Genomic DNA, 17,573 nt, shown 5'->3' with positions numbered 1-17,573 from the left:
CTTGTTCTTGTTCAAATGTTGTTCATCATTTCCCCTAGATGAGTGAGATCATGTGATACTATAAATATACTTATAAGAACCGAATGTGAGACAAGCAATAATAGTTATGCTGACAGGCAAATGAATCAGTCTGTAGTGAGTTTCTTTTTGGACCAACAGTTCTTTTGAGACCCAATTTCAATGTCCACCAGTTCCTTATGTGTACATGTCGGCACTGACTTTTCAGCTCTGGATAGTGGACAAATGGTGGTAATGCAGGTCCGACTCCCTCTGGTTTGGTCTCGCCCGGACCCAGGGGCGCAGCCTCACCCAGACTCAGGGGCGCGCGGCCTCACCCGGACCTGGGACCCAGCATCACCCGGGCCCCCGGGCGCGTGGCCTCACCTGGACCCAGGGGCATGTGGCCTCACCCGGACCCAGGGGCATGCAGCCTCACCGGTACCCGGGACCCAGCCTCATCCGGACCCAGGGGCGTGCGGCCTCACCCGGATCCAGGGGCGCGTGGCCTCACCCGGACCCAGGGGCGCACAGCCTCCCCCGGACCCGGGACTCGGCCTCACCCGGACCCAGCTCCCAGCCTCGCCCGGACCCAGGGGCTCACGGCCTCACCCGGACCCAGGACCCAGTGGGGCTTCGTTTTCTTGATCCCAATTCCTGGTCAGTTCCCTCTCAGCAATTCCTTCGGCCATTTTCTCAAAGCTCCGTGGTGGCTGCCACAGAACTCGCTGGGCGGCGGGCTCAGCGAAGCTCCGGTGCGCGGCGGCGGGCTGGTCCGAGGTCGCTGCGGTGGCACTCGGGTCTGCAGCGGCGACCAGTCGCCGGGCGAGCACACCTGGATCCGGGACCCAGCGGGGCCTCATCTTCCCAATCCCAACTCCCATCGGTCAATTCCTTCTCAGCAATTCCTCCGGCCATTTTCTCAAAGTTCCAGGGCGGCTGCCGCGGAACTCGCTGGGCGGCGGGCTCGGCGAGGCTCCAGTGCGCCCGGTGCGCGGCGGCGGACTGGTCCGAGGTCGCTGCAACGGCGCTCGGGTCTGCAGCGGCGGCCGGTTGACGGGCGTGCGCACCTGGCCGCTTCTGAGGCGCAGAGATTCTCGAATGACTCGGAGGTCAGCAAGCACGGAGTCTCCCACCCCATGACCCCCAGGGGCTCGTCTGTCCGTGCTCCGCAGCGAGCGAAGCCGTCCTCTCAGCCAGAGACCGCCAGGGGAACCGCGCCGAGCACGTTCCAGGCCGCCATCGTGTCACCAGAGCCATAGTTCTTAAAGTGTGATCTTTGGCTCATCGGCATCAGCATCATCCCGCATCCACCTCTCTTTTATTCTAGTTGTAGAGCATCCGCTCAGCCAGCCCTCCGGTGGTTCTGGATGGTGTCTGCTCTGTTTTCCAGTTGTAGTTTCAAAATTGTTGTGGTAGGCAACAATCAGGCGTCTGCCCTATGCCGCCATCTTGGTCCTCCAGAAGATTCTTAAGTAACCTTATAAATGTGGTTCTGAACACTGTGTCGTCCATTAGTTTACTTTCCTTCATCCCTTCTATTTGTGACCTGCTTCGGTGTCTTCACATTTTGGCTGCCTCCCTATGTTGATGGAGTGGCTTTGTGTGGTCAGTGACCTATAGGGGCCAATAGCTCAGCTTCCCCAATCTCCCTAGGTGGTCACTCTTGGTACCCCCCTTTGTGGGCTGAGTGCAAAGTCTTGGTGTTGTTAAGCCTTGATTGCTGTTGGTACACTGGGAGGATTTGACCTCCAGTCCAGTTGGCTGTGAGGATCAGCTGTGTCTATGCCGGGAGACAGCCTTATTCAACTAGACTTGCAAAATTGTAAAAGCCTCTGTGCTCAGCTTGGATGGGGCGGAGTTTCAGGGTGGAGCCTACAGCCTTGGCTTCCTGTCAGCCCCGCCCTATGAGGTTCCTGGGTCTCAGTGTCCCTCTGTACTCCCTGCAAACACCTCTGAGAGAAAGGCACCCTGGAGTTTCGCCCACTGCCAAACAGTCTAGTCTCTCCCCCAATGAATCTGGATTCCCAGATTCTCACCCAGAACTGGGTTTCAGTGTAGTTGGAACTGGGCTCAGTGCAGTCTGGGGCTTTTGTCTCCTTCCCACTAGGGCAATTCAGTGGCACAGTCAAAAGACCATCCTCTGCGCGCATTCCCGTGCGCGCCTCCAGTGCTCTGCCTTTCGCCGCTCCTCTGCGTTTCCGCCTTACAGCCCAGATTCCCCCAGTATGAGCCTGGCTTCCCAGGGTCTCGCCCGGAACTGGGGTTCAGTGCAATCGGAACTGGGGTTCAGCACGGTCCCGGAGCTTTTGTCTCCTTCCCGCTAGGGCAATTCACCGGCACAGGCAACAGTCCGTCCTCTGCGTGCATTCACGTGTGCACCTCCGGAGCTCTGCCTTTTGCCGCTCCTCAGCGTTTCCGCCTTACAGCCCAGATTCCCCCAGTATGATCCTGGCTTCCCAGGGTCTCGCCCAGAACTGGGATTCAGTGCAGTCGGAGCTGGGGTTCAGCGCAATCTTGAGCTTTTATCTCCTTCCCGCTAGAGAACACCGGCCAGGCACTCAGCAGCCCCGTCCTCTCCGGCTCTGTCCTCCCTGCACGCACACACACCCGTGTCTCCACCTGTGTCTCCATACCTCAGGCTTTTACGGCTCCTCTGATTTTCCTTGTTGTTTTCTCTTTCCTTCTAGTTGTGGGCATTTCAGTCAGCCAGCTTTCCTGTGATTCTGGATGATGTCGGTTTTGACTTTTAGTTGTATGTTTGAAGTTGTGCCAGGCTGTAGGTTAGGTGTTTAACCTATGCCGCCATCTTGGTTTTTTCAACAATAAAGAATTTAAATTTTAAAAAATAATTTTCAAACTATTTTCCCAATTAGAATGAAAACTCCATGAAGGCAGGACAGGTACCGTGATTGTATAGTTAAGTACTACATACCTTGTACCTGTAATTAGTATCAGTTAATCCCTAGCTAGTTTGGCTCATGGATAGAGTGTCGGCCTGCCAACTGAAGGGTCAAGAACACATGTCCGGATTGTGGGCTCAATCCCCAGTAGGGGGTGTGCAAGAGGCAGCAGTCAGTGATTCTCATCATTGATGTTTCTAGCTCTCTCTCTCCCTCTCCCTTCCTCTATGAAATCAATAAAAATATATATATTTTTTAAGTAGTACCAGTTAAACCCTAACCAGTTTGTCTCAGTGGATAGAGCATCGACCTGCGGACTGAAGGGTCCCGGGTTCAATTCCAGTCAAGGGCATGTACCTTGGTTGTGGGCACATCCCCAGTAGGAGGTTTGCAGGAGGCAGCTGATCGATGTTTCTCTCTCATCGATGTTTCTAACTCTCTATCCCTCTCCCTTCCTCTCTGTAAAAAATCAATAAAATATATTAAAAAAATAAAAGTAGTACCAGTTAAAATTTTTGTAATGTCAGAATGAATAAAACCTGTGGAGTATTATAGAAATGTGAATCTATTATCTATACATATAAAAGCCTAATATGCAAATTGTCCCCTCCGGAGTTCGACTGGGAGGCCGGGAGTTCACTCGCTCACTATGGCGTGTGCTGACCACAGTGGGTGGCATGGAACGAAGAAGGCCCTGGCCAGCAGCCAGCAGGCCCTGATCACTGGCCAGGCCTAGGGATCCTACCCGTGCATGAATTTTGTGCACTGGGCCTCTAGTATAAAAGTAAAATAATATGGATTATCTAAGAAAAAAGAAGGAAATAGAAGAAGTGGTGTGTTGAATTATTTCTTAAGTATTATTGGGATATGGATTTATGTCCTCAATTATGTTAATGTATATATTTCATGAATGCTTAATAAGTAGAATTTTTAAAAATCCAGTAGCATATAACAAACTTTTTTTTAATATATATATATATATTTTTTTTTTAATTGATTTCATTGAGGAAGTGTGAGGGAGAGAAAGATAGAAACATCAATGATGAGAGAGAATTATTGACCGGCTGCCTCCTGCATGCCTCACATTGGGGATCAAGCCCACAAGCCAGGCATATGCCTTGACTGGGGATTGAACCATCTGGTTCACAGGTCAACGCTCAACCACTGAGCCATGCTGACTGGGCAAACTTTGATTTCTTGCTTCTACATCTGTGGCCAGTTAGAGTTTGGCTCATCTAGGCTTCTTCTGAAGCTGTGGTTTGGGTCCTGGTGTTTCTCAGATTCTTTGGACCATCAATTTACTTGAGCATCATCTTCTCAAGAGAAATGCAGGGATGCTAAAGGCAAGTTCAACTGCATAAGTACATTTCAAGCCTTTGCTGGCATCACATCCACTGACATCTCATTGATAAAGCAAGTAATATGGCCAACCCCGAATTCTAAGGGAAGAGAAGTAACCTGTTTACCTTGAAGCCATGGCAAAGGTGTGGATGATTACTGCTACCACATGGGAATGAAGAGTTGGGACAAATAATTTAGTGTACCACAGAGATATGCTAAGAACTCTAATTTTTTTTTTCAGAAACATCTAATCTAATAATAGACAAATATGCAAATTGACCGCACCTTCACTACACCTAAGCCACGCCCACCAGCCAAGCCACGCCCACCAACCAATCAGGACGAGTATGCAAATTACTCCAACAAAGATGGCGGCTAATTTGCATATCAAGACAGCGTCGAAAGGGGGGAGGGAAGAGGAAGGGAGGAGCGAAGTCAGGGCTGGGGGCGAACGGAAAAGCAGGCGGGCTGGAGGAGAAGGCGGGGCGGGGCGGAGGCGGGGCCGGGGGCGAATGGAAATGCAGGTGGGCTGGAGGAGAAGGCGGGGCGGGCAACAAGGGCGGGGCGGAGGCGGGGCCAGGGGCAAAGGGAAACGAGGGCGGGCTGGAGGAGAAGGCGGGGCGGGCAACAAGGGCGGGGCGGAGGCGGGGCCAGGGGCAAAGGGAAACGAGGGCGGGCTAGAGGAGAAGGTGAGGTGGGGGACAAGGGAGGAACGGAGGCGGGGTAGAGTGCAGCAGGAAATCCTATTGCAGGATTTTTCCTGCAACGGGAAAGCTAGTTAAATATATAAGACATTACTCATTATTTTAGACTATGAAGCTTACCTCCTTCAATTATTGAAACTAGTTTGATAAATGTAACAGAATCTTTGGAGTCTATTTTACACATTCTTCCTTTTTCTTAATGACAGAGACCCATCACTGTGAACATCTATTACTGTGCTAGGTAAAGATGTTCTTTGCCACTTTCCTGTTTTTTTTGTTTTGTTCTGTTTTTTATATATTCAGCAGTCAACTGTTATTTAATACAACAGTTGTACCTATTTCTAATAGTTCCACCAGACTTCTTTAGTTCCCTACTTCTTATATATTGTAGACATGCAAAAGCTTTTAATGAAGATTGAGAGAACTATAGATAAGGAAAGTGTCCCTGGAGTTCTTAGTGAGGCCCCAAGTAATAAAAGTATGGCACTTGTGTTGGAAAGATGGGATTTTACTCCTTCAGATAACCAAGTACAGTTTGTTTTTCTCCCAAGTTGCATGTTTTATGATTGAGTTACTCATATGTTATATCATTTGTTTAAAAAGAAAACAAAAAAAACTTGAGCCTGGCCAGCTTGGCTTAGTGGTTGAATGTCATCAACCTCTAAACCAGGAGGTCACAGTTGGATTTGCTGTCAGGGCACATGTTCTGGTTGTGGGCTCGATCCCCAGGAGTGGGTGTGCAGAGGCAGCCGATCAATGATTCTCTCTCATCATTGATGTTTCTATCTCTCCCTCCTTCTCCCTTCCTCTCTGAAGTCAATAAAAATATATTTTTTAAAAACTTGATAGCCAACTCTAAATATTTTTATGAAATACTTTATATAAAGAATGGTGCTTTTTATGATTTTATTTTCTAAAGACAGTAGAAGTTAGAAGTTAACTATTAAATTGACGGTTGACAGTTTCTAATGGATGACATGAAGTCTGTTGTGCCTATCGAGGCATTTTTAATATCAAGGCTATACTAATTCATCTTGTTTGTAGAGTGATTAATTATATGTAGGCTCAAAAGGGTAGCTGGAAAATGAAAGCAGTATAAAACACAATGCAGTGGTAGTGTGTTTTGGGAGGCAGTGGCAATAATAAAAATAGCTGACTTAGCCAAAACCGGTTTGGCTCTGTGGTTAGAGCATCGGTCTGTAGACTGAAGGGTCCCAGGTTCGATTCCGGTCAAGGGCATGTACATTGGTTGCGGGCACATCCCCGGTAGGGGTCGTGCAGGAGGCGGCTGGTCGATGTTTCTTTCTCATCGATGTTTCTAGCTTTCTATCCCTCTCCATTCCTCTCTGTAAAAAATCAATAAAATATATATTTAAAAAAAATAGCTGACTTAGCTCTTGAAAAAGGTGTGTTTTATTTGCTTCATCCATTTCTCCTACAATAAAATAGTTCCCAGGAGTTCCTCTGCTTTTCACTATGGATCTTCTTCCTTCCAAGGCTTTTAGTTGACTGTTAAACATAACCTCTTTCAAAATGTAGATATAGTGGCATTCGTTTCTAAATGTAATGCACATAAAGTATTAAGCCATCTTAACATACAATATTAGTTAAAATCATTAGACGTTTTGCACAAAATGGAATTCTATCTAATACTGGCAGTAGCTTATTCAAGTATTCCTATCCCTCTTGTATTGACTCTGTACATACTATAACTTTTTTATTAGTTCTAACTAGCAAGTTTTAGTCTGACCCTTTTTCACAAATTTGACTTTTTTATTTTAAGGTTTTTTCTTCTAAATTCATTTATGTCTTTAAATAAATTGGGATAAATAGGATATAAATGTAGATATATAGATATAGGTATGGATGTGGATGTAGATATAAAGATATTACAGCTAAATTATCCAAGGTTTAAACATAATGGAATGATTTTACTAATATCTAAATAGGCTACTAGTATTTATTAACAACATGTAGCTTCTAGATACAATAAGGGGAAATACTGAGATTGGAAGGGCAAAAAAAATTATAAGCATCCTCGATATCTGGTTAATCCTACTTTTCATTGATTCAGTAGACCAATTTGTGATTACAGAAGTTTAACTGGCCCTAGTTTAAGAAATAGGTCAGGTTTTCAGAAGTTCTTTGGAGTTATTTAGTATTGGAAACAATATTTAAATGCTGGTGGTTTTCTGATCAAGTATTTTAGCATGTAATACTACTGAATTAAATGAAGTACTGAAGGTAGGCTCAGTTCAAAGTTTCAGATCCTGGATAAAAGGAAACATCTGGTACTTCTGAGGGAGAGAGAAGATAAAATTTTGTTTTCTGTAATTGAAACTTCAGTTAGCCTTAGGCAAAGTATCTTTACCATATTCCAGTTTCTTTCTGGGAAGATACTAGTTGAGAGTAGATGTGTTTATTGAGTTGGCTTGAAGAAGACTGTCTGGAAGGGAGTCAGAGAGGGTGAGGTAGGAGACCCAAGATGGCCAGGGAAATAGTGGAATGGAGCAGGTCGACGAGCTCTGGTTGGGACAAGTCAGGTTACTCTATGAAGCAACACACACATCAGTAAGGAAGAGAAACACCTTCCTTATAGAAAGGTCTAAAGTGAGCAGCAGAATTTTCACAAGGCCTGAATTATATACTCCTGTATCTGGTTTGCTCATGCAAACAAACAGGGCACCTGGAAGGCAGCAGTCACATTGACCAAAAGTTCAGTGACGTTAGACTGCCAGTATTAGCCTTTTTAACAATAAACTGAAGCCTCTTGTGCCTTTGGGTCACAGAGGAGCCTTATCTTAGTTTACCAACTGTCTCATTTGCCATGATAAATTGTGAGTTTCTTCAATACACAGGTTTAGTTAGTGTAAGGTGGTAGCCCTAGTTCAGAAGACTTATGTGTGTACTATTGATTTTTCTTTTTTAAGGTAGTTGGTAACAGACACTATGAAATTTTAGGCAGGATAGCAAAGTGAAGTGAAAAAAAATTTTTTTTCTTCACCATTTTCCATCTATTCTTATTTTGATCCTTTTCCCAACCCTGAGCACGTGTTCATTGAAATGGATTGTGGTGTTCTCTTTTGTAAAATAAGCATTGTTGGATTTCTGGAATCTTGTCAAATAGCACCATAACTACTAAGGAAGGACTCAGTACCTCTTCAGAATACATAGAATTTTCACTCTGAGAGTTACATCTTTTGTTCATATTCTGTATGATTCAGGATAGGGAATTGAACCATGAGAGGTTAATACACAAGTTAACGAGGGTTTATGACATAGCAGATAAACAGGGAGTTTGGAGCAGATTTTCCTGAAAAATTCAAGTTTGCTGTGCAATTAAACTTCCCAGAAGATGCATTTATTTTACTCTTAATGTATATTTCGCTTCATATAAACATTCTTTTTTAAAATATATATATTTTATTGATTATAGAGAGAAAAGGAGAGGGAGGGAGAGATAGAAAAACATCAATGATGAGAGAGAATCATTAATGGACTGCCTTTAACTCTGGGGATGAAGCCTGCAACTTGAGCATGTGCCCTGACAGCAAGTCAAACTGTGACCTCCTGGTTTAGAGGTCAACGCCCAACCATTGAGTCATGCTAGCTGAGTGACATTCTTAAATGAGATTAACAACCCAATAATTGTCTGCCATAAATTCAGTAAATGACAGTGTATATTCTATAGGCAATGAGGATTTAATTGCAGCACCCCAAAGTCTTTTTATTACCTTGAAATGTTTCGAGTTGGCCTTCTTCTGTTATTTAGTTCCATTTCATCCCAGTAATTGCATTTATTGAAGCCAGTGTTTTTTGTTATAGGAAATGCTGATCTTAGTAAATTTCAACTATAGGGAGGGAAATGTTCTTTAATAAATAATTGAAAGACTTTTTCCTATTGTGATTCAGTGCTGGTTCTTTTATAACCAGAGTATTTTATAAATGGTAATTAAATGATGGCATCTAGAAAAGCTTCTCTTCAAGGAATCTCACAAGGTGTGCTGCATAATAGTGTATTGTTAAATAGTCTGGGTTTATCTCAAGTGGTTTACTCTATTAAAGAAGTGTCTAATATATTCAGCTTTACTGTTGAAACACCAAATGAGTTCTGACACTCTGATGAGATGATTAAAGTCGGGAACTTTTTTCTTTTGACAGCATCAACAAAGAGAGCATCGTAGATGTAGAAGGTGTTGTGAGAAAAGTGAATCAGAAAATTGGAAGCTGTACGCAGCAAGATGTAGAGCTACATGTTCAAAAGGTAACTTTTTCAAAATATAAAATTGTTTCCCGAACCGGTTTGGCTCAGTGGAAGGGGTCCCAGGTTCGATTCGGTACCTTGGTTGCGGGCACACCCCTATAGGAGGCAGCTGATCGATGTTTCTCTCTCATTGATGTTTTTAACTCTATCCCTCTCCCTTCCTCTCTATAAAAAAAAAATCAATAAAATATATATTTAAAATATATATATATATATATATATATATACACATATATATATATAAATAAATAAATTGTGGCCCTAGCCAGTTTGGCTCTGTGGACAGAGCATCGGCCTGTGGACTGTAGGAATCCTGAGTTAGATTCCGGTCAAGGGCACATACCTGGCTTGTGGGCTCGATTCTCAGTGGGAGTGGGGGCATGCAGGAGGCAGCCAATCAATGATTCACTCTTATCATTGATGTTTCTAACTCTCTCTCCCTCTCCCTTCCTCTCTGAAATAAAAATATTTTTAAATATATCTATCTATAATAATAAAAGCATAATATGCAAATCGACTGAATGACCCAATAGCAGAACAACCATCTGAATGACCACGCTATGACACGCACTGGCACCAGGCCAGCCAAGGCGGGGATCTGGACCTTGCCCCATATCGCCCTGCAGAGTGAGGCCCAGGCCACCAGCCAGCAGGGCAATCGATCAATCCGGGGGCTCCACGATTGCCCCAAAGAGGGAGGCCCAGGCCACCAACTGGTGGGTGGGCGGGGCCTCCCTCAGTGGGGTGCAATCACATGATCACCCTGCAGAGGGCAGCCCAGACCACTGACCAGCGGGCTGCAGTGGGTGGGCGGGGCCTCCCTCTGGGGGGGTGATCCATTGTGGAGCCCTGGCCTAGTGAGCAGGGCCTACCTCTTTGGGGTGATCCATCATGGAGCCCCGTGATGGATCACCCCAAAGAGGGAGGCCCAGGCTACCCGGCCGGTGGCGCTGTGGCAGGTAGCCTGGGCTTCCCTCTGCAAGGGGTGATCATCACAGAACCCCGGCCAGGTGGACAGGGCCTACCTCTTTGAGGCGATGGATCGCGGGGCTCCCGGACTGTGAGAGGGTGCAGGCTGGGCTTAGGGGACCTCCCCCACCGAATGCACGAATTTTGTGCACAAGGCCTCTAGCATATATATAAAAGGCTAGCATGCTAAGTGTCCATCTGACCGGTCGCTACAACATGCCTTGACCATCGGAGCAGACGCTCAACGCAGGAGCTGCTATGACGCACACTGGCCATTTACAGAGAAACGGCACCGTGGACCTGGCACCCACAACGCAACGCTCGGCTTCCCCCAAGTGGGACACAGGCTCTGCCAACACCCCAGAACGACAGCCCACCAAATCACAGCTAACACTGCCGAGACCCCATGGCATAAAATGCAGCCCACAGCCCAGCCCAGCCCAGAAATGGGCGCTATGGGCACCGGGTAATGACGTCACGTAGCAGCTCCTGGTTTCCTCTCCCTAGCAACAACTAGCCTTCCTGCGGTTTCTTTAGCCCAGGAACACGACTTGCTTTATAACCAGATGCAAACATTTCACACTTTAACCAAATATCTGTGAAGCGTTTTCTCATGCCTCATCTCATTTGACCCTCACAGAAGTCCTGGAGTAGGTAGATAGGAGACTCGCTGGAATCCTATTTTCTTTCCATTAGCTGGAAAGTGGAGTTTTAGAAAGCTTAGAAACTTGACCCAACTGGAAAGAAGTAAGAAATGGTAGACTTTGAAAATGACTTCAGGTTTCTGCTTCATGTTGATGTTTACTGCTGTGTTGCTGACAAGTACCTGAAAGAGAAGTTGGGGTGCTTCACTGGGCTGGAAAAAGTTTAGCTAAATCAGAAAGCAGATCTAATTAAGCAAGTGTATTCTATATCTATAAAAGGCTATGTTGATTCGCGCATGCACGATACATGTAAAGCTCTCACTGGCGCCAGTCGCACATGTGTGTTTCGATCTGTCATTGTCGATTGTGAGTTTGGTTAATGCTTCCATTATAGAGAAAGGGCAAATAGTGATATTAAAATATTTCTTATAATTAATTTCCTTTCAGTGTGCACGAATCCGTGCACTGGGCCACTAGTATACATATAAAATGGTGGCCCTGGCCAGTTTGGCTCAGTGGATAGAGCGTCACCCTGCGGGACTTGACGGGGGTGGGGCCGGCCGTGTCTGGGTCTTGCACGATTTCAAGGTGTGCGGGTGGGCGGGTACTTGACTCTGGGTCCCGCAGCGCACCACAGACTCTGACAGGAAGGAGATTTTCATATACATTTTAACTAATTTTCTTTCATCTCTGACACTTGTATTATAGAAAAGGGCAAATAGCAATATTGAAGTATTTCCTCTAATTAATTCCCTTTTGATGTGCACGAATTTCGTGCACCGGGCCACTAGTTTATTATAAACTTAATTAATGTTGATAATAAATATAAAGCCCAAAGAGCTTACAAATTTTCCTTCAATAAAAAAATAATTATAACGTATCTCACAAAGCATAAATATTTTATACTAAATAGAATTTTATAATCAATGACTTACCTATTTATTCAAACCAGCAGTTACTGAAAATATACTTTGCACCAAGCACTCTGTGAGGTTCAGAATACTCACAACCAAGTGAAGGAGACAATGAATTTTTACTAGTTCTAAAAAGAATTTTTAAAATATATTTGTATTGATTTCAGGAAGGAAGGGAGAGGGAGAGAGAGCTAGAAACACCAATGATGAGAGAATCATTGATCGGCTGCCTCCTGCACACCCCCACACTGGGGATCGAACCCCCAACCTCGGCATGTACTCTAACTGGGAATCAAACCATAACCTCCTGGTTCAGAGGTCGACACTCAACCACTAAGCCACGCTGGCTGAGCAAAAGAATATTTTAAAAGCCCTAGTTGATGTGTCTCATTTGGTTTAGCATTGTCCCATACTGAGTGGTCTCAGATTCGATTCCTGATCAGGGCACATGCTGGGGTTGCAGGCCTGATCCCCAGTAGGGGAAGTGCATGAGGCAGCCTTTTGATGACTCTCCATTCTTCTCCCTCTAAAATCAATGTAAAGACATGTTTTCAGAATAAAAGAGGCTGCTGTTCAGTTTTCCAACTTTGCATTGCAGATCAAGTTTCTGTTAACTCATCAAAAGGAAGTGCCACAATTTGGGTATAGGAGTTGGTGACAAATAATGCTATTTTACTATGAGGAGGACTGGAGTATCCTTCTGATATGTTTTTCTTTAAGTGTCTCTCTCACCTGAATGCTAAATGTGATCTACCAACTGGAAGAATATAATTTCCTGAATTAACTAAATAAGGTCTGTTTTCCTTTTGTGCTTTAGCAGGTTTTCTAGACATAGCTGGGAACAATTAATGGGGTAACATTAAGAGTAGCTAATTCATTATGACCTGACTGCTTTTTAGCACTAAAATATGCAATTAGTGTGAGTGGATGTTGAGGGATATTAACACCATAAAGGAATGCCCTTGTATGGTGCTCCCAACCAGGAGAGCGGAAGGAAAGGAGATATAATATGTTCGATGAAAGAAAGCAAGGAAGGCATATTTGGGAAAAGCATGAGAAAAGGAAGGAGAGGTACAGCAGAGTTAGGCTGACTGTAGTTCTGTTGATAGAAATAGCTAAATGCCGTTAACAACCCATTTGATAATGGCCCCTTCAAATGAAAATGTTTTTATATTCATTATTCTGTTTGATTTTTACTGCAGACCTCATTTTACACAGTACGGTATTGAAGTTCTGAGGTTAAGTGACTTGCCTAACAACAGCTATAGTGACAAAGCAAGTCCTTAAACACAGACCCCTCAACACCAGTTATTACTTATTCATCCCATTGGTGAGCACCTTAGAGTTTACAAAGTATATTTTTCCCATTTGACTGTTTCACCAACCCAGGGAGGTAGGCAAGAAATATTATTATCCCCATTTTGTAGGTGAAAAACATACACCATATTGTTTTATTTTAATACATAGTTTCAGTTAAAGATGTATGCAAATATTCCTTCATGTTTAAGTCAATTGTAGATTTTTTTTAAAAAGCAAAGAATAACAGGTTTTGTGTGCTTCTTGATCTTTTTTGGTAATCTCTCACTTTCAGATTTATGTGATCAGTGTTGCTGAACCCCGTTTGCCCCTGCAGCTGGATGATGCCATTCGGCCTGAGGTGGAAGGAGAAGAGGTAAAATTATACTTTTTGAAACACTATGCTTCCTCTGTATGTTTAGTTTGCAAAACATTGAAAAGTTGATGCCCTGCTTCTATATAAAAGGTACCTGTTGTTATGAGCTTCATTTTTACTTAAATTTATTCTTACATCAGCAATTCTCAAACGTTTTGATCTATGAATCCCTTTACACGTTTAAAAATAATTGACCTCACAAGCTTTTGTTTTTGTGGGTATATCTGTCAATATTTACAGTATTAGAAGTTAAAACAAATTTTTTTAATATATTTTATTGATTTTTTTACAGAGGGGAAGGGAGAGGGATAGAGAGTTAGAAACATCGATGAGAGAGAAACATCGATCAGCTGCCCCCCGCACACCCCCCACTGGGGATGTGCTCGCAAACCAAGTTACATGCCCTTGACCGGAATCGAACCCGGGACCCTTGAGTCCGAAGGCCAACGCTCTATTCTCTGAGCCAAACCAGTCAGGGCAGATTGGGGTTTAATATTAATACACATAAACACACCTGTCACTTAAAAGTATACATGGCTTCTAAAAGTGTTTTTTGGCCCAGCCACCATGCCTCAGTGGTTGAGCATCAACCTACGAACCAGGAGGTCATGGTTGATTCCCAGTCAGGGCACAGGCCTGGGTTGCGGCCTCGATTTCCAGTGTGTGTCGTGCAAGAGGCAGCCAGTCAATGATTCTCATCATTAATGTTTCTATCTCACTCTCCCTCTCCCTTTCTCTCTTAAATCATTATATAAAAGAATATATTTTAAAAGTGCTTTTTGTGTTCTGAAAAAAATTTGTAAAATCTGTTTTTCTTTCTCTTTTTTTTTTTTTTTTTTTTAGGAAGGAAGAGCTACTGTTAACCAGGATACAAGATTAGATAACAGAGTCATTGATCTTAGGGTATGCCTCATTTATTTATTAAGGGACATGATTATGCCAAAATCAAGGAGGGCAAGGATAACATACCTGTCTTGGGCTCATTGAACTGATTGTTGTTTGCTTATATGTAAGTATGATAATACAAGAAACAGTTTACCTTTCCGACTGACCCTCCCCCAAAAAAGAATTGCAGGCAACAAGGACAGTCAAATAATAGTTCACAGGATATTGACTTGCACTGTTTTAAAAAGACAAAGAATCATGAAGCCAGTAAAAAGGCTTGCTTCAAGGTGATAACCTGTTTTAGACAAGTTAGTAAGCAAGTGGAAACATAATAACTACTAATATCACTAGAAAATTGTGAAAGAAATTATGTGCAGATTTTAGAGCAATCTGGTGAAGTTTAGTAATTAATGCCTCAATCCTCTGAATTTGATCTAAGCACAGAATTCCTAATATATAAAAACCCTGGGTCGTAATAACCAGAGGCTGACCAACCAGAAGGATTCGGGGTGATCAGGTAGGCAGACCAGTGGTTAGGGGTGATCAGGTAAACAGGCAAGTAGTTAGGGGTGATCAGGTAGGCAGACGGCCCCTCCCAGGGCTGGCACTGCCCCCCAGCAAAGAAAGAGGGAGGCCCAGACCAGCCAAGCCATTGCACCCCAGCCTGTTGCCTGCAGAGGGAGGCCACCGGTGGCAGGGGAAGCGGTGGGAAGCTGGGCAGCGCTGCACACATCGCAGCAGTGGGGGTGGGGCCAGCTGCCTGCAGCCCAGGGAAGGAAAGCCCCGATAGGCCCTGATCTCAGGCCAGGCCTAGGGACCCTACCTGAGAGGTCCCGGATTGTGAGAGGGTGCAGGCTGGGCTGAGGGACCCCCCCTGCCCCCCAGAGTGCACGAATTTTCGTGCACTGGGTCTCTAGTTAATAATAAAGAAGTAGTTGACCCTTTGGTTTATATAGTAACCTCAGGCTTCTATTTCCCTTTCTAGCTTGGTTGCAAGTGAAAGATTTCAGTGGTTTCATCATTATAGTAAAACCAATGTCATCTTTCTTTCTTAAGGTTTTGACCACATCTTCCTCCTTTACATAACATATACCACTTAAAGCTTACGTTCTTTGTCACCTTATAAGTTCTTTCCAGCTTTTCTGCAATCTACAGGCCTGCCCTTATTGTAAACCCATGTCTCCCCTGACCATTTGCTTTTTGTAAACTGTTACTTTTCCACATTAATTTGTAGTATATAGAAAAGGCTAGCAATAATCAAAAGTCCTCTTGATACTGCCTAGAAACCTCATGGTTTTCATCATTTTGGCCACAGCAGTTAAATAGCTTACTGTATTTGCCTATGCTATTTGTTCACACAAGTTACTGATTTTGCCTCTAGAATTTGACCCAAAGAACATTTTTCTTTGGCTTACATCATTTTTATTTTATTTTAATTTGTTGCCACCATTGGAAAATGGGGGTTTTCACATTAGATCTAAATGGCTTTCCTTAAAAAGTTGGAGGTGAATCTGGCAATCCTGGGCCCTCATGGCAATATCAGCTAGCACCCTAGATGGGGCATTATGTTCTCTGTAAGCCCTGCACTACCCAGGAAGTATTTATTTATTTATTTCATGTGTCAAGTTGATTTAATTAGAACTTATTATTTTATAGACATCAACTAGCCAGGCAGTCTTTCGTCTCCAGTCTGGCATCTGCCATCTTTTCCGAGAAACTTTAATTAACAAAGGTTTTGTGGAGATTCAGACTCCTAAAATTATCTCAGGTATGCTTTAAGATATTTCTCTTAATTTTTAAAAATAATTTGTTTCGCCCTGACTGGTTTGGCTCAGTGGATAGAGCGTCGGCCTGCAGGCTAAAGGGTCCCAGGTTCAATTCCAGTCAAGGGCATGTACCTTGGTTGCGGGCACATCCCCGGTGGGGGGTGTGCAGGAGGCAGCTGATTGATGTTTCTAGCTCTCTTTCTCTTTCCCTTCCTCTCTGTAAAAAATCAATAAAATATATATTTTTTTAAAAAATAAATTGTTTTTCCCAAGTTGCTTACTATTAGTTTTGTTTGTTTTTTAATTTGAGAATCCCAACTATCCCTCAAGGTTTATTGCTCTGAGACTATTTATTTCAAAGACTATGATACATAGCAGCAGTCCCATCTCACTAGCATCAGTAATACTATATTATTAGTATTGACTTATTTCAGGAGTCATTATGTGATAGTGATTGTAAAGTAAGACTATAACACACAAAGCAAGATTGTTATTATGTAAGTTGCACCAGAAATTACTTTCATTATGTAGATTTCTTTTTAAATTCATATTGTAATTTTGTTTTGTATAAACTGCATTGTAAAATTAATACTAAATATTGCAGTTGGGAAAATGAATTTTCATCCTTATATGAGAAAATTATCTTAATCATTTTACCCTTTTAGAATTGCTTAAAGAACACTAAAAAGTGTGTTACTGCCCTGGCCAGTTTTGGATTAGTGGTTAGATCATTGGCCTGTGGACCCAAGGGTTGGGTTTGATTCCCAATTGGGTTGCAGGCCCAATCTTGGCCTGTGTCGGGGTGTGTGCAGGAGGCAACCTATCGATGTGTCTCTCTCACATCAATGTTTCTCTATCTCTCCCCACCCCCTTTCACTCTCTCTAAAATTCAGTAGTTGGGAGAGGTGTTACTAATGGCATTTAGTTGAAAATAAAAAATTTAAACATTGAATTATTTTTGTTTGTTTTGTTTATCCTCACCTGAGAATATTTTTCCCATTAATTTTTAGAGGGAATGGAAGGGGTGGTGAGAGAGACAGAGAGAGAGACAGAGAGACAGAGAGAGAGAGACAGAGAGACAGAGAGAGAGAAGAAGAGAGAGAGAAATGATTGGCTACCTCGCACACATGCCCTGACCAGGGCTGGGGATGAATCTGCAACCCAGGTAAGTGCCCTTAACAGGGATCAAACCCGCAACCTTTCTGTGCTCAGGCCAATGCTCTAACCACTGATTCACACTGGCCAGGATGAACATTGAATTCTTAATTAGGAAAATTAATAATATCTTTTTTTCTTTGTAAAAAAAATTTTTACAAAGCTAAAGTAGCTTTTAATAGATGTTAAATTGATGCAGAAAAGGAGCGTATATATCCAAATAAGTAAAATGAAGGTATAGCCAAAGAAGCAAATTTCCCTAAATATAAACTGTTTAGAAGCAGGTATAAAACATATATAGACTATGGTTTCTCTGCAAATTTTATTTTCTAGTGGTTTTATTTAAGTGAAGTATTTGA

General features: G+C 43.4%; 1 protein-coding gene across 2 annotated transcripts in view; it reads left to right on the top strand.

Annotated features, from left to right (window-relative positions):
• The window catches only part of DARS1 (aspartyl-tRNA synthetase 1), a 67,365-nt gene that overhangs the window by 33,050 nt on the left and 16,742 nt on the right, over positions 1 to 17,573 (top strand). For both annotated transcript variants that reach the window (XM_008143482.3, XM_054723346.1), the window contains 4 exons: positions 9,107 to 9,209; positions 13,328 to 13,408; positions 14,252 to 14,311; positions 15,950 to 16,061. In XM_008143482.3, coding sequence (XP_008141704.2) covers positions 9,107 to 9,209; positions 13,328 to 13,408; positions 14,252 to 14,311; positions 15,950 to 16,061 — 356 coding nt within the window. The remainder of the gene's footprint in view (positions 1 to 9,106; positions 9,210 to 13,327; positions 13,409 to 14,251; positions 14,312 to 15,949; positions 16,062 to 17,573) is intronic.

Source organism: Eptesicus fuscus, chromosome 11 (assembly GCF_027574615.1).
Source record: "Eptesicus fuscus isolate TK198812 chromosome 11, DD_ASM_mEF_20220401, whole genome shotgun sequence".
Classification (NCBI taxonomy): Eukaryota; Metazoa; Chordata; class Mammalia; order Chiroptera; family Vespertilionidae; genus Eptesicus; species Eptesicus fuscus.
This window is presented reverse-complemented; position numbering and strand designations above follow the sequence as displayed.